Source organism: Aphelocoma coerulescens, unplaced genomic scaffold (genome assembly GCF_041296385.1).
Source record: "Aphelocoma coerulescens isolate FSJ_1873_10779 unplaced genomic scaffold, UR_Acoe_1.0 HiC_scaffold_217, whole genome shotgun sequence".
Classification (NCBI taxonomy): Eukaryota; Metazoa; Chordata; class Aves; order Passeriformes; family Corvidae; genus Aphelocoma; species Aphelocoma coerulescens.
The window spans coordinates 18,391-35,842 of NW_027183563.1; the positions used below are offsets into that span (position 1 = coordinate 18,391).

The window sequence follows — 17,452 nt, forward strand, 5'->3', positions numbered from 1 at the left end:
GGCATCTCTGGGAGGGGGCTCCGGGACCCCCCAGCCCGGGCTGCTCTGGGGAGGGGGCTCCGGGACCCCCCGGCTGTTCTGGGGAGGGGGCTCCGGGACCCCCCCAGCCCGTGCTGCTCTGGGAGGGGGCTCCGGGACCCCCCGGCTCTGGGGAGGGGGCTCCGGGACCCCTTGGCATCTCTGAGGAGGGGCTCCGGGACCCCCCCCCGGCTCTGGGAGAGGGCTCCGGGACCCCCCAGCATCTCTGGGAGAGGGCTCCGGGACCCCCCACCCCGGCTTTTCTGGGGGGCTCCGGGACCCCTCGGCATCTCTGGGGAGGGGGCTCCGGGACCCCCCAGCCCGGGCTGCTCTGGGGGGCTCTGGGACCCCCCCGCTGTTCTGGGGAGGGGTCTCTGGGACCCCCCCGGCCCCGGCGGGGCCCCTGCGGCGTTTTCGGCACTTTATGGACTGTCCCTGTCCCTGTCCCTGTCCCTTCCATTCTCTGCCTGTGGTCCTGCCAGGACCTGGGGGTGCTGCTCACAGCCCTGCCAGGACCTGTGCGTGCTCCTCACAGCCCTGCCAGGACCTGTGCGGGCTCCTCACAGCCCTGCCAGGACCTGGGGGTGCTGCTCATGGCCCTGCCAGGACCTGGGGGTGCTGCTCACGGCCCTGCCAGGACCTGTGCGTGCTCCTCACAGCCCTGCCAGGACATGGGGGTGCTCCTCACAGCCCTGCCAGGACCTGTGCGTGCTCCTCACAGCCCTGCCAGGACATGGGGGTGCTCCTCACAGCCCTGCCAGGACCTGGGGGTGCTGCTCACGGCCCTGCCAGGACCTGGGGGTGCTGCTCACAGCCCTGCCAGGACATGGGGGTGCTGCTCATGGTCCTGCCAGGACCTGTGCGTGCTCCTCACAGCCCTGCCAGGACCTGGGGGTGCTGCTCACAGCCCTGCCAGGACCTGGGGGTGCTGCTCACGGCCCTGCCAGGACCTGTGCGTGCTCCTCACAGCCCTGCCAGGACATGGGGGTGCTGCTCACGGCCCTGCCAGGACCTGTGCGTGCTCCTCACAGCCCTGCCAGGACATGGGGGTGCTGCTCACAGCCCTGCCAGGACCTGTGCGTGCTCCTCACAGCCCTGCCAGGACCTGGGGGTGCTGCTCACGGCCCTGCCAGGACCTGGGGGTGCTGCTCACGGCCCTGCCAGGACCTGTGCGTGCTCCTCACAGCCCTGCCAGGACCTGTGCGGGCTCCTCACAGCCCTGCCAGGACCTGGGGGTGCTGCTCATGGCCCTGCCAGGACCTGGGGGTGCTGCTCACGGCCCTGCCAGGACCTGTGCGGGCTCCTCACAGCCCTGCCAGGACCTGGGGGTGCTGCTCATGGCCCTGCCAGGACCTGGGGGTGCTGCTCACGGCCCTGCCAGGACCTGTGCGGGCTCCTCACAGCCCTGCCAGGACCTGGGGGTGCTGCTCATGGCCCTGCCAGGACCTGGGGGTGCTGCTCACGGCCCTGCCAGGACCTGTGCGTGCTCCTCACAGCCCTGCCAGGACATGGGGGTGCTCCTCACAGCCCTGCCAGGACCTGTGCGTGCTCCTCACAGCCCTGCCAGGACCTGGGGGTGCTGCTCATGGCCCTGCCAGGACCTGGGGGTGCTGCTCACAGCCCTGCCAGGACCTGGGGGTGCTGCTCATGGTCCTGCCAGGACCTGTGCGTGCTCCTCACAGCCCTGCCAGGACCTGGGGGTGCTGCTCACAGCCCTGCCAGGACATGGGGGTGCTGCTCACAGCCCTGCCAGGACCTGGGGGTGCTGCTCACGGCCCTGCCAGGACCTGTGCGTGCTCCTCACAGCCCTGCCAGGACATGGGGGTGCTGCTCACGGCCCTGCCAGGACCTGGGGGTGCTCCTCACAGCCCTGCCAGGACATGGGGGTGCTGCTCACAGCCCTGCCAGGACCTGTGCGTGCTCCTCACAGCCCTGCCAGGACCTGGGGGTGCTGCTCACGGCCCTGCCAGGACCTGTGCGTGCTCCTCACAGCCCTGCCAGGACCTGGGAGTGCTGCTCACGGCCCTGCCAGGACCTGGGGGTGCTCCTCACAGCCCTGCCAGGACATGGGGGTGCTGCTCACGGCCCTGCCAGGACCTGTGCGTGCTGCTCATGGCCCTGCCAGGACCTGCTCCCATCCATGGCTCTGCCGGGACATTTCCATGGCCCTGCCAGGACCTGGGAGATGCCCATGCAGACAGGTGCCCGTAGCCCTGCCAGGACCTGCTCAGACAGTACCATGGACCTGCAGGACCTGTGGCTGCTGTCCATGACTCTGCCATGACCTGGCCCTGCCAGGACCTGGGGGTGCTGCTCATGGCCCTGCCAGGACCTGCCAGGAGCTGTCGCTGCTCATGGCCCTGCCAGGACCTGCTCCCCCCCCCCCCGCCTCTTTCCCCTCCCCCCCGTGATTAAAAATCTCTTTTTTTTCCACTTCCGGCCCCGTTTGAGCTTTTGGGGACCCCCGGAGCCCCCCCGGGACTGGGAGGGGAAAAACCAGTTGGGGACGGGGCAGGAACTGGGATGGACTGGGGAGGGGGAGGGGGCAGGAACTGGGATGGACTGGGGAGGGGGAGGGGAAAAACCAGTTCGGGACGGGGCAGGAACTGGGATAAACTGGGGAGGGGGAGGGGAAGCAGTTGGGGAGGGGGAAGGAACTGGGATGGACTGGAATTTCAGCCCCATTCCCTGGATTTTTCCCCTCTTGAAATTTGGGAATTTCAGCCCCATTCCCTGGATTTTTCCCCTCTTGAAATTTGGGAATTTCAGCCCCATTCCCTGGATTTTTCCCAATTTCAATTTGGGAATTTCAGCCCCATTCCCTGGATTTTTCCCCAGTTCAAATTTGGGAATTTCAGCCCCATTCCCTGGATTTTTCCCCAATTGAAATTTGGGAATTTCAGCCCCATTCCCTGGATTTTTCCTGGTTTCAATTTGGGAATTTCAGCCCCATTCCCTGGATTTTTCCAGGATTTCAATTTGGGAATTTCAGCCCCATTCCCTGGATTTTTCCATAAATTAAATTTGGGAATTTCAGCCCCATTCCCTGGATTTTTCCAGGATTAAATTTGGGAATTTCAGCCCCATTCCCTGGATTTTTCCCCGATTTCAATTTGGGAATTTCAGCCCCATTCCCTGGATTTTTCCAGGATTTCAATTTGGGAATTTCAGCCCCATTCCCTGGATTTTTCCAGGATTTCAATTTGGGAATTTCAGCCCCATTCCCTGGATTTTTCCAGGATTAAATTTGGGAATTTCAGCCCCATTCCCTGGATTTTTCCCCCAGTTCAAATTTGGGAATTTCAGCCCCATTCCCTGGATTTTTCCAGGATTAAATTTGGGAATTTCAGCCCCATTCCCTGGATTTTTCCCCAATTTCAATTTGGGAATTTCAGCCCCATTCCCTGGATTTTTCCCCGATTTCAATTTGGGAATTTCAGCCCCATTCCCTGGATTTTTCCCCCAATTTAAATTTGGGAATTTCAGCCCCATTCCCTGGATTTTTCCATAAATTAAATTTGGGAATTTCAGCCCCATTCCCTGGATTTTTCCCCTCTTGAAATTTGGGAATTTCAGCCCCATTCCCTGGATTTGTCCAGGATTTCAATTTGGGAATTTCAGCCCCATTCCCTGGATTTTTCCAGGTTAAATTTGGGAATTTCAGCCCCATTCCCTGGATTTTTCCCCAAATTAAATTTGGGAATTTCAGCCCCATTCCCTGGATTTTCCCCCAATTGAAATTTGGGAATTTCAGCCCCATTCCCTGGATTTTTCCCCTCTTGAAATTTGGGAATTTCAGCCCCATTCCCTGGATTTTTCCCAATTTCAATTTGGGAATTTCAGCCCCATTCCCTGGATTTTTCCCCTCTTGAAATTTGGGAATTTCAGCCCCATTCCCTGGATTTTTCCCCTCTTGAAATTTGGGAATTTCAGCCCCATTCCCTGGATTTTTCCCAATTTCAATTTGGGAATTTCAGCCCCATTCCCTGGATTTTTCCCCAGTTCAAATTTGGGAATTTCAGCCCCATTCCCTGGATTTTTCCCCAATTGAAATTTGGGAATTTCAGCCCCATTCCCTGGATTTTTCCAGGATTAAATTTGGGAATTTCAGCCCCATTCCCTGGATTTTTCCTGGTTTCAATTTGGGAATTTCAGCCCCATTCCCTGGATTTTTCCAGGATTTCAATTTGGGAATTTCAGCCCCATTCCCTGGATTTTTCCATAAATTAAATTTGGGAATTTCAGCCCCATTCCCTGGATTTTTCCAGGATTAAATTTGGGAATTTCAGCCCCATTCCCTGGATTTTTCCCCGATTTCAATTTGGGAATTTCAGCCCCATTCCCTGGATTTTTCCAGGATTTCAATTTGGGAATTTCAGCCCCATTCCCTGGATTTTTCCAGGATTTCAATTTGGGAATTTCAGCCCCATTCCCTGGATTTTTCCAGGATTAAATTTGGGAATTTCAGCCCCATTCCCTGGATTTTTCCCCCAGTTCAAATTTGGGAATTTCAGCCCCATTCCCTGGATTTTTCCAGGATTAAATTTGGGAATTTCAGCCCCATTCCCTGGATTTTTCCCCAATTTCAATTTGGGAATTTCAGCCCCATTCCCTGGATTTTTCCCCGATTTCAATTTGGGAATTTCAGCCCCATTCCCTGGATTTTTCCCCCAATTTAAATTTGGGAATTTCAGCCCCATTCCCTGGATTTTTCCATAAATTAAATTTGGGAATTTCAGCCCCATTCCCTGGATTTTTCCCCTCTTGAAATTTGGGAATTTCAGCCCCATTCCCTGGATTTGTCCAGGATTTCAATTTGGGAATTTCAGCCCCATTCCCTGGATTTTTCCAGGTTAAATTTGGGAATTTCAGCCCCATTCCCTGGATTTTTCCCCAAATTAAATTTGGGAATTTCAGCCCCATTCCCTGGATTTTCCCCCAATTGAAATTTGGGAATTTCAGCCCCATTCCCTGGATTTTTCCCCTCTTGAAATTTGGGAATTTCAGCCCCATTCCCTGGATTTGTCCAGGATTTCAATTTGGGAATTTCAGCCCCATTCCCTGGATTTTTCCAGGTTAAATTTGGGAATTTCAGCCCCATTCCCTGGATTTTTCCCCAGTTTCAATTTGGGAATTTCAGCCCCATTCCCTGGATTTTTCCAGGATTAAATTTGGGAATTTCAGCCCCATTCCCTGGATTTTTCCTGGATTTCAATTTGGGAATTTCAGCCCCATTCCCTGGATTTTTCCCCAATTGAAATTTGGGAATTTCAGCCCCATTCCCTGGATTTTTCCCCAATTTCAATTTGGGAATTTCAGCCCCATTCCCTGGATTTTTCCCGGATTAAATTTGGGAATTTCAGCCCCATTCCCTGGATTTTTCCCCAGTTGAAATTTGGGAATTTCAGCCCCATTCCCTGGATTTTTCCAGGTTCAATTTGGGAATTTCAGCCCCATTCCCTGGATTTTTCCTGGGTTAAATTTGGGAATTTCAGCCCCATTCCCTGGATTTTTCCCCAATTGAAATTTGGGAATTTCAGCCCCATTCCCTGGATTTTTCCCCCAATTTAAATTTGGGAATTTCAGCCCCATTCCCTGGATTTTTCCAGGATTTCAATTTGGGAATTTCAGCCCCATTCCCTGGATTTTTCCATAAATTAAATTTGGGAATTTCAGCCCCATTCCCTGGATTTTTCCCCAATTTCAATTTGGGAATTTCAGCCCCATTCCCTGGATTTTTCCCAATTTCAATTTGGGAATTTCAGCCCCATTCCCTGGATTTTTCCTGGGTTAAATTTGGGAATTTCAGCCCCATTCCCTGGATTTTCCCCCAATTGAAATTTGGGAATTTCAGCCCCATTCCCTGGATTTTTCCAGGTTAAATTTGGGAATTTCAGCCCCATTCCCTGGATTTTTCCAGGATTAAATTTGGGAATTTCAGCCCCATTCCCTGGATTTTTCCATAAATTAAATTTGGGAATTTCAGCCCCATTCCCTGGATTTTTCCAGGATTTAAATTTGGGAATTTCAGCCCCATTCCCTGGATTTTTCCCCAATTGAAATTTGGGAATTTCAGCCCCATTCCCTGGATTTTTCCCCCGTTTCAATTTGGGAATTTCAGCCCCATTCCCTGGATTTTTCCAGGATTTCAATTTGGGAATTTCAGCCCCATTCCCTGGATTTTTCCATAAATTAAATTTGGGAATTTCAGCCCCATTCCCTGGATTTTTCCCCAATTTCAATTTGGGAATTTCAGCCCCATTCCCTGGATTTTTCCCCAATTGAAATTTGGGAATTTCAGCCCCATTCCCTGGATTTTTCCAGGATTTCAATTTGGGAATTTCAGCCCCATTCCCTGGATTTTTCCAGGTTTAAATTTGGAATTTCAGCCCCATTCCCTGGATTTTTCCAGGATTAAATTTGGGAATTCCATGGCCACGGCTCCAAGGGCCCTGAGAGGGTTCAGGGAACCTCTGGAGAACCGGCCCGGGGTGGGAATTTGGGATTTTTCCCCTCCCAGAGTTGGAATTCTGGGATTAATCCCTTAAACACCGGAATTTGGGGATGAAATCCCTCCCACGCCGGGATTTTGGGAGTCAAATCCTTCCCACGCCGGGATTTTGGGGATGAAATCCTGCCCACATTGGGATTTTGGGAATGAAATCCCGCCCACATTGGGATTTTGGGAATGAAATCCCGCCCACTTTGGGATTTTGGGAATGAAATCTCTGCCACGCCAGGATTTTTGGAATCAAATCCCTCCCACGCCGGGATTTGGGGGATAAAATCCCACCCACGCCGGGAATTTGGGAGTCAAAGCCCTCCTAAAATGGGAATTTGGGATCAAACTCCTCCCAAACTGGGAATTTGGGGATAAAATCCCTCCCACGCCGGGAATCTGGGAGTCAAACCCATCCTAAAACGGGAATTTCGGAATCAAACCTTTCCCAACCTGGGAATTTGGGAATCAAACCCCTCCCAAACTGGGAATTTGGGAGTCAAACCCCTCCCATGCCAGGAAACTGGGAGTAAACCCGTCCTAAAGTGGGAATTTGGGGATCAAAGCCCTCCCAGAGTGGGAATTTGGGGATAAAAATCCCTCCCACGCCGGGAATCTGGGAGTCAAACCCATCCTAAAACGGGAATTTCGGAATCAAACCTTTCCCAACCTGGGAATTTGGGGATCAAACCCCTCCCAAACTGGGAATTTGGGAGTCAAACCCCTCCCATGTCAGGAAACCGGGAATAAATCTGTCCTAAAGTGGGAATTTGGGATCAAAGCCCTCCCAAACTGGGAATTTGGGGATAAAATCCCTCCCACGCCGGGAATCTGGGAGTCAAACCCGTCCTAAAGTGGGAATCTGGGAGTCAAAGCTCTCCTAAAATGGGAATTTGGTATCAAAGCCCTCCCAGAGTGGGAATTTGGGGATAAAAATCCCTCCCACGCCGGGAATCTGGGAGTCAAACCTGTCCCAAAGGGGGAATTTGGGGATCAAAGCCCTCCCAAACTGGGAATTTGGGGATAAAATCCCTCCCATGCCGGGAATCTGGGAGTCAAAACCATCCTAAAACGGGAATTTCGGAATCAAACCTTTCCCAACCTGGGAATTTGGGAATCAAACCCCTCCCATGCCAGGAAACTGGGAGTAAACCCGTCCTAAAGTGGGAATTTGGGGATCAAAGCCCGTCCTAAAGTGGGAATTTGGGAACCAAACCTTTCCTAAAGCGGGAATTTGGGGATCAAAGCCCTCCCAGAGTGGGAATTTGGGAACCAAACCTTTCCTAAAGTGGGAATCTGGGAGTCAAAGCTCTCCTAAAATGGGAATTTGGGAATCAAAGCCCTCCCAGAGTGGGAATTTGGGGATAAAAATCCCTCCCACGCCGGGAATCTGGGAGTCAAACCTGTCCCAAAGGGGGAATTTGGGAGTCAAACCCCTCCCAAAGTGGGAATTTGGGGATCAAAGCCCTCCCAAACTGGGAATTTGGGGATAAAATCCCTCCCATGCCGGGAATCTGGGAGTCAAACCCATCCTAAAACGGGAATTTCGGAATCAAACCTTTCCCAACCTGGGAATTTGGGAATCAAACCCCTCCCAAACTGGGAATTTGGGAGTCAAACCCCTCCCATGCCAGGAAACTGGGAGTAAACCCGTCCTAAAGTGGGAATTTGGGGATCAAACCTTTCCTAAAGTGGGAATTTGGGGATCAAAGCCCTCCCAGAGTGGGAATTTGGGGATCAAACCCCTCCTGGAGTGGGAATTTGGGAATCAAACCTCTCCTAAAGTGGGAATTTGGGGGTCAAAGCTCTCCTAAAGTGGGAATTTGGGAATCAATTCTTTCCGAAACTGGGAATTTGGGAATCAATCCCCTGCCAAAGTGGGAATTTGGGAATCAATCCCCTCCCAGAGTGGGAATTTGGGAATCAAACCTTTCCTAAAGTGGAAATTTGGGAGTCAAACCCCTCCCAGAGTGGGAACTGGGGATCAATCCCCTCCCAGAGTGGGGATTTGGGGATCAATCCCCTCCCAGAGTGGGGATTTGGGGATCAATCCCCTCCCAGAGTGGGAATTGGGGATCAATCCCCTCCCACGCAATCTGGGGGGTCCCAAGCGGCTCCGAGCGGAGCCTCCCAAGGATTTGATGGAATTCCGGGCGGTGCCGGGGCAGGCGGGGCTGGACGGGATCGCCACCATTGTCTCCTCCTCTGCCGCCATGGCGTGCCTGTAACAAGGCGGCGTTGCCTGGCAACTGGAATGACGGACAGCTGGAAAAGCCAATCAGCGACGCGTGCCGGGGGTTCGAGCCAATCGGCTGCTAGTGCGCCGCCAGAGAGGGGTGGGACAAATGAAGAAAGGGATTGTGGGAAGTGAAGTTTGTACGGAGAAGACTCCGTGCGGCTCCTCCGAGTTGGTTCCAATTAGGCCACGCTTAAGTTAGGCCATGAAAACACAAGGCCGGCGCCGCCCCGGTTCTGGCCGCCCGCGGGGCCTCGGTCGCCAGCGGAACAGGAGAGCCAGCACCTCCCACACGGCCGCCGCCATGGCGGGATCCAACATGGCGGCGTCGCTTGGCAACTGCTCTGATTGACAGCTTCGTCAGCCAATCAGAGACGAGAAAACAGAGAGGCGGAGCGAGTGAACCAATAGCCGGTGGGCATTGGGGCGGAAAGGGAGGGACATCCGAGGGGAGAAAGGGATTGTGGGAAGCGGAGTCTGTAGGGAGAGAGGCGGAAGCGCCGCGGAGCCGCCGGGACCGGGACCGGGACCGGGATCGGGATCGGGACCGGGATCGGGATCGGGATCGGGATCGGGATCGGGATCGGGATCGGGATCGGGAGCAGCGAGGCGGCCCAGACCCCTCCAGGCTCATCCGGGGATGTTCCACGGCATCGCGGGCCCGGCCGGGATGGGCGGTGAGAGGCGGGAGCGCTCCCGGGATGATCCCGGAATTCCCGGGGCTCCCATCCCCCCCCCCGCTAACGCTGCCTCTCCTTCCCCGGCAGCGCCCGGGAACAAACCGGAGCTCTACGAGGTGAGCGCTGTCCATCACTGCCCCCTCCTGTCAATCACTGCCCCCTCCTGTCAATCACTGACCCCTCCTGTCCATCACTGCCCCCTCCTGTCAATCACTGCCCCCTCCTGTCCATCACTGCCCCCTCCTGTCAATCACTGACCCCTCCTGTCCATCACTGCCCCCTCCTGTCAATCACTGCCCCCTCCTGTCAATCACTGCCCCCTCCTGTCAATCACTGACTGCTGCTGTCCATCACTGACCCCTCCTGTCAATCACTGCCCCCTCCTGTCAATCACTGACCGCTCCTGTCAATCACTGACCTCTCCTGTCCATCACTGCCCCCTCCTGTCAATCACTGCCCCCTCCTGTCCATCACTGACTGCTCCTGTCCATCACTGACCTCTCCTGTCAATCACTGACCGCTCCTGTCCATCACTGCCCTCTCCTGTCAATCACTGCCCCCTCCTGTCCATCACTGCCCCCTCCTGTCAATCACCCTCCTGTCAATCACTGCCCGCTCCTGTCCATCACGGACCGCTCCTGTCAATCACTGCCCCCTCCTGTCCATCACTGCCCCCTCCTGTCAATCACTGACCTCTCCTGTCAATCACTGACCCCTCCTGTCCATCACTGCCCCCTCCTGTCAATCACTGACCGCTCCTGTCAATCACTGACCTCTCCTGTCCATCACTGCCCCCTCCTGTCAATCACTGACCCCTCCTGTCAATCACTGCCCCCTCCTGTCCATCACTGACTGCTCCTGTCCATCACTGACCTCTCCTGTCAATCACTGCCCCCTCCTGTCCATCACTGCCCTCTCCTGTCAATCACTGCCCCCTCCTGTCAATCACTGACCTCTCCTGTCCATCACTGCCCCCTCCTGTCCATCACTGACCCCTCCTGTCAATCACTGCCCCCTCCTGTCCATCACTGACTGCTCCTGTCCATCACTGACCTCTCCTGTCAATCACTGACCGCTCCTGTCCATCACTGCCCCCTCCTGTCCATCACTGACCTCTCCTGTCCATCACTGACCCCTCCTGTCAATCACTGCCCCCTCCTGTCAATCACTGACCTCTCCTGTCAATCACTGCCCCCTCCTGTCCATCACTGACCTCTCCTGTCCATCACTGCCCCCTCCTGTCCATCACTGACCTCTCCTGTCAATCACTGCCCCCTCCTGTCAATCACTGACCTCTCCTGTCAATCACTGACCTCTCCTGTCCATTACTGACCCCTCCTGTCAATCACTGCCCCCTCCTGTCCATCACTGCCCCCTCCTGTCCATCACTGCCCCCTCCTGTCAATCACTGACCGCTCCTGTCCATCACTGACCCCTCCTGTCCATCACTGACCCCTCCTGTCAATCACTGCCCCCTCCTGTCAATCACTGACCGCTCCTGTCAATCACTGCCCCCTCCTGTCAATCACTGACCGCTCCTGTCCATCACTCCCCGCTCCTGTCAATCACTGCCCCCTCCTGTCAATCACTGACCGCTCCTGTCCATCACTGACCTCTCCTGTCCATCACTGACCCCTCCTGTCAATCACTGACCGCTCCTGTCCATCACTGCCCCCTCCTGTCCATCACTGACCCCTCCTGTCAATCACTGCCCCCTCCTGTCCATCACTGACTGCTCCTGTCCATCACTGACCTCTCCTGTCAATCACTGACCGCTCCTGTCCATCACCGCCCCCTCCTGTCCATCACTGACCCCTCCTGTCAATCACTGCCCCCTCCTGTCAATCACTGCCCCCTCCTGTCCATCACTGACCCCTCCTGTCAATCACTGACCTCTCCTGTCCATCACTGCCCCCTCCTGTCCATCACTGCCCCCTCCTGTCCATCACTGACCCCTCCTGTCAATCACTGCCCCCTCCTGTCCATCACTGACCGCTCCTGTCCATCACTGACCCCTCCTGTCAATCACTGCCCCCTCCTGTCAATCACTGACCGCTCCTGTCCATCACTGACCCCTCCTGTCAATCACTGCCCCCTCCTGTCAATCACTGCCCCCTCCTGTCCATCACTCCCCGCTCCTGTCAATCACTGCCCCCTCCTGTCAATCACTGACCGCTCCTGTCAATCACTGACCCCTCCTGTCAATCACTGACCTCTCCTGTCCATCACTGCCCCCTCCTGTCAATCACTGCCCCCTCCTGTCCATCACTGACCCCTCCTGTCAATCACTGCCCCCTCCTGTCCATCACTGACCGCTCCTGTCCATCACTGACCCCTCCTGTCAATCACTGCCCCCTCCTGTCAATCACTGCCCCCTCCTGTCCATCACTGACCTCTCCTGTCCATCACTGACCTCTCCTGTCCATCACTGCCCCCTCCTGTCAATCACTGCCCCCTCCTGTCCATCACTGACTGCTCCTGTCCATCACTGACCCCTCCTGTCAATCACTGCCCCCTCCTGTCCATCACTGCCCCCTCCTGTCCATCACTCCCCGCTCCTGTCAATCACTGCCCCCTCCTGTCAATCACTGACCGCTCCTGTCCATCACTGACCTCTCCTGTCCATCACTGACCCCTCCTGTCAATCACTGACCTCTCCTGTCCATCACTGCCCCCTCCTGTCAATCACTGACCGCTCCTGTCCATCACTGCCCCCTCCTGTCAATCACTGACCTCTCCTGTCCATCACTGCCCCCTCCTGTCAATCACTGCCCCCTCCTGTCCATCACTGACCCCTCCTGTCAATCACTGCCCCCTCCTGTCAATCACTGACCGCTCCTGTCCATCACTGCCCCCTCCTGTCAATCACTGACCTCTCCTGTCCATCACTGCCCCCTCCTGTCAATCACTGCCCCCTCCTGTCCATCACTGACCCCTCCTGTCAATCACTGCCCCCTCCTGTCAATCACTGACCGCTCCTGTCCATCACTCCCCGCTCCTGTCAATCACTGCCCCCTCCTGTCAATCACTGACCGCTCCTGTCAATCACTGCCCCCTCCTGTCCATCAGTGACCTCACCTGTCAATCACTGCCCCCTCCTGTCAATCACCGTCCCCTCCTGTCCATCACCGCCCCCTCCTGTCCATCACCGCCCCCTCCTGTCCATCACTGACCGCTCCTGTCCAGCACTGACCACTCCTGTCCAGCACTGACCTCTCCTGTCAATCACTGACCCCTCCTGTCAATCACTGACCTCTCCTGTCCATCACTGCCCCCTCCTGTCCATCACTGCCCCCTCCTGTCCATCACTGACCGCTCCTGTCCAGCACTGACCTCTCCTGTCAATCACTGACCCCTCCTGTCCATCACTGACCCCTCCTGTCAATCACTGACCTCTCCTGTCAATCACTGACCCCTCCTGTCAATCACTGACCCCTCCTGTCCATCACTGACCCCTCCTGTCAATCACTGACCCCTCCTGTCAATCACTGTCCTGCAGGAGGTGAAGCTCTACAAGAACGCCCGCGAGCGTGAGAAGTGAGTGAGGAGACCCCGGGAATTTTGGGATTTGGGGCCGCGGGGATTTGGGGCCGGAGGGATTTGGGGCCGGAGGGATTTGGGGCCGGGGGGATTTGGGGCCGGGGGGATTTGGGGCCGGAGGGATTTGGGGCCGGGGGGATTTGGGGCCTGGGGGATTTGGGGCCGGGGGGATTTGGGGCCTGGGGGATTTGGGGCCGCAGGGATTTGGGGCCGCAGGGATTTGGGGCCGGGGGAATTTGGCGTCGGAGGGATTTGGGGCCGGGGGGATTTGGGGCCGGAGGGATTTGGGGCCGCAGGGATTTGGGGCCGGAGGGATTTGGGGCCGGAGGGATTTGGGGCCGGGGGGATTTGGGGCCGCGGGGATTTGGGGCCGGAGGGATTTGGGGCCGGGGGGATTTGGGGCCGGGGGGATTTGGGGCCGGGGGGATTTGGGGCCGAGGGGATTTGGGGCCGGAGGGATTTGGGGCCGGGGGGATTTGGGGCCAGGGGGATTTGGGGCAGGAGGGATTTGGGGCCGGAGGGGTTTGGGGCCGGAGGGATTTGGGGCCGGGGGGATTTGGGGCCGGGGGGATTTGGGGCCGGAGGGATTTGGGGCCGGGGGGATTTGGGGCCGGAGGGATTTGGGGCCGGGGGGATTTGGGGCCGCGGGGATTTGGGGCCGGGGGGATTTGGGGCCGGAGGGATTTGGGGCCGGGGGGATTTGAGGCCAGGGGGATTTGGGGCCGGGGGGATTTGGGGCCGGAGGGATTTGGGGCAGGGGGGATTTGGGGCAGGGGGGATTTGGGGCTGCGGGGATTTGGGGCCGGGGGGATTTGGGGCCGGGGGGATTTGGGGCCTGGGGGATTTGGGGCCGCAGGGATTTGGGGCCGCAGGGATTTGGGGCCGGGGGAATTTGGCGTCGGAGGGATTTGGGGCCGGGGGGATTTGGGGCCGGAGGGATTTGGGGCCGCAGGGATTTGGGGCCGGAGGGATTTGGGGCCGGAGGGATTTGGGGCCGGGGGGATTTGGGGCCGCGGGGATTTGGGGCCGGAGGGATTTGGGGCCGGGGGGATTTGGGGCCGGGGGGATTTGGGGCCGGAGGGATTTGGGGCCGGGGGGATTTGGGGCCGGAGGGATTTGGGGCCGGAGGGATTTGGGGCCGGAGGGATTTGGGGCTTCAGGGATTTGGGGCCGGAGGGATTTGGGGCCGGGGGGATTTGGGGCCGGAGGGATTTGGGGCCGGAGGGATTTGGGGCCGGGGGGATTTGGGGCCGGAGGGATTTGGGGCCGGAGGGGTTTGGGGCCGCGGGGATTTGGGGCCGGGGGGATTTGGGGCCGCGGGGATTTGGGGCCGCGGGGATTTGGGGCCGGGGGGATTTGGGGCCGGAGGGATTTGGGGCCGCGGGGATTTGGGGCCAGGGGGGATTTGGGGCCGCGGGGATTTGGGGCCAGGGGGGATTTGGGGCCGGGGGGATTTGGGGCCGGAGGGATTTGGGGCCGGGGGGATTTGGGGCCGGGTGAGTTTGGGGCCGGAGGGGTTTGGGGCCGGGCGGATTTGGGGCCGGGGGGATTTGGGGCCGGGGGGATTTGGGGCCGCAGGGATTTGGGGCCGGGGGGATTTGGGGCCGGAGGGATTTGGGGCCGCGGGGATTTGGGGCCGCGGGGATTTGGGGCCGGAGGGATTTGGGGCCGCGGGGATTTGGGGCCGCGGGGATTTGGGGCTGGAAGGGTTTGGGGCTGGAGGGATTTGGGGCCGCGGGGATTTGGGGCCGGAGGGATTTGGGGCTGGAGGGATTTGGGGCCGGGGGGATTTGGGGCCGGGGGGATTTGGGGCCGCGGGGATTTGGGGCCGGGGGGATTTGGGGCCGGAGGGATTTGGGGCCGCGGGGATTTGGGGCCGGAGGGATTTGGGGCCGGAGGGATTTGGGGCCGGGGGGATTTGGGGCCGGAGGGATTTGGGGCCGCGGGGATTTGGGGCCGGAGGGATTTGGGGCCGGAGGGATTTGGGGCCGGAGGGATTTGGGGCCGCGGGGATTTGGGGCCGCGGGGATTTGGGGCCGGGGGGATTTGGGGCCGGAGGGATTTGGGGCCGGGGGGATTTGGGGCTGCGGGGATTTGGGGCCGGGGGGATTTGGGGCCGGAGGGATTTGGGGCCGGGGGGATTTGGGGCCGCAGGGATTTGGGGCCGCAGGGATTTGGGGCCGGGGGGATTTGGGGCTGCGGGGATTTGGGGCCGGAGGGATTTGGGGCCGGAGGGATTTGGGGCCGGGGGGATTTGGGGCCGGGGGGATTTGGGGCCGGAGGGATTTGGGGCCGGGGGGATTTGGGGCCGCGGGGATTTGAGGCCAGGGGGATTTGGGGCCGGGGGGATTTGGGGCCGGAGGGATTTGGGGCCGGGGGGATTTGGGGCCGGAGGGATTTGGGGCCGGAGGGATTTGGGGCCGGAGGGATTTGGGGCCGGGGGAATTTGGGGCCGGAGGGATTTGGGGCCGGAGGGATTTGGGGCCGGGGGGATTTGGGGCCGGGGGGATTTGGGGCCGCGGGGATTTGGGGCCGCGGGGATTTGGGGCCAGGGGGATTTGGGGCCGGAGGGATTTGGGGCCGCGGGGATTTGGGGCCGCGGGGATTTGGGGCCGCGGGGATTTGGGGCCAGAGGGATTTGGGGCCGCGGGGATTTGGGGCCGGGGGGATTTGGGGCCGGGATTCCAGCGCTGTCCCCTCGGTGGCCCCTCGGTGGCCCCTTGGTGGCCCCTCGGTGCCCATCCCAAAGCTCTCCTGGGATCCCTTTGGCCATCCTGGGCTTTCTGGAGCTCCAGTGTCCATCCCAGTTCATCCCAGTCCATCCCAGTCCATCCAGTGTCCATCTCAGTCCATCCCAGTCCATCCCAGTCCATCCCAGTCCGTCCTGGAGCTCCATGGTCCATCCCAGTTCATCCCAGTTCATCCCAGTCCATCCCAGTCCATCCTGGAGCTCCAGTGTCCATCCCAGTCCATCCCAGTTCATCCCAGTCCATCCCAGTCCATCCTGGAGCTCCAGTGGCCATCCCAGTCCATCCCAGTCCATCCCAGTTCATCCTGGAGCTCCATTGTCCATCCCAGTCCATCCCAGTCCATCCTGGAGCTCCATTGTCCATCCCAGTCCATCCCAGTCCATCCAGTGGCCATCCCAGTCCATCCAGTGTCCATCCCAGCCCCTCCCAGTCCATCCTGGAGCTCCAGTGTCCATCCCAGTCCATCCAGTGTCCATCCCAGTCCATCCTGGAGCTCCAGTGTCCATCCCAGTCCATCCCAGTCCATCCCAGTCCATCCTGGAGCTCCAGTGTCCATCCCAGTCCATCCCAGTCCATCCTGGAGCTCCAGTGTCCATCCCAGTCCATCCCAGTCCATCCCAGTCCATCCTGGAGCTCCAGTGTCCATCCCAGTCCATCCCAGTCCATCCAGTGGCCATCCCAGTCCATCCAGTGTCCATCCCAGCCCCTCCCAGTCCATCCCAGTCCATCCTGGAGCTCCAGTGTCCATCCCAGTCCATCCCAGTCCATCCTGGAACTCCATTGTCCATCCCAGTTCATCCCAGTCCATCCCAGTCCATCCTGGAGCTCCAGTGTGCATCCCAGTCCATCCCAGTCCTTCCAAGTCCATCCTGGAGCTCCAGTGTCCATCCCAGTCCATCCCAGTCCATCCCAGTCCATCCCGGAGCTCCAGTGTCCATCCCAGTCCATCCCAGTCCATCCCAGTCCATCCTGGAGCTCCATGGTCCATCCCAGTCCATCCCAGTTCATCCCAGTCCATCCCAGTCCATGCAGTGGCCATCCCAGTCCATCCAGTGTCCATCCCAGCCCCTCCCAGTCCATCCCAGTCCATCCTGGAGCTCCAGTGTCCATCCCAGTCCATCCCAGTCCATCCTGGAGCTCCAGTGTCCATCCCAGTCCATCCCAGTCCATCCAGTGTCCATCCCAGTCCATCCCAGTCCATCCTGGAGCTCCAATGGCCATCCCAGTCCATCCCAGTCCATCCTGGAGCTCCAATGGCCATCCCAGTCCATCCCAGTCCATCCAGTGTCCATCCCAGTTCATCCCAGTCCATCCTGGAGCTCCAGTGTCCATCCCAGTTCATCCCAGTCCATCCTGGAGCTCCAATGGCCATCCCAGTCCATCCCAGTCCATCCTGGAGCTCCAGTGTCCATCCCAGTTCATCCCAGTCCATCCCAGTCCATCCTGGAGCTCCAGTGTCCATCCCAGTCCATCCCAGTCCATCCAGTGTCCATCCCAGTTCATCCCAGTCCATCCTGGAGCTCCAGTGTCCATCCCAGTCCATCCCAGTCCATCCCAGTCCATCCTGGAGCTCCAGTGTCCATCCCAGTCCATCCCAGTTCATCCCAGTCCATCCCAGTCCATCCTGGAGCTCCATTGTCCATCCCAGTCCATCCCAGTTCATCCCAGTCCATCCCAGTCCATCCCAGTCCATCCTGGAGCTCCAGTGGCCATCCCAGTCCATCCAGTG

General features: G+C 58.3%; 1 protein-coding gene across 1 annotated transcript in view; it reads left to right on the plus strand.

Annotated features, from left to right (window-relative positions):
• The first annotated feature begins 9,292 nt into the window (after positions 1-9,292).
• LOC138101221 (vacuolar protein sorting-associated protein 28 homolog) overlaps positions 9,293-17,452 on the plus strand; it is a 36,709-nt gene continuing 28,549 nt past the window's right edge. Inside the window, exons 1-3 of the mRNA XM_068999078.1 lie at positions 9,293-9,430; positions 9,521-9,549; positions 12,933-12,970. Coding sequence (XP_068855179.1) covers positions 9,394-9,430; positions 9,521-9,549; positions 12,933-12,970 — 104 coding nt within the window. The 5' untranslated portion in view covers positions 9,293-9,393. The remainder of the gene's footprint in view (positions 9,431-9,520; positions 9,550-12,932; positions 12,971-17,452) is intronic.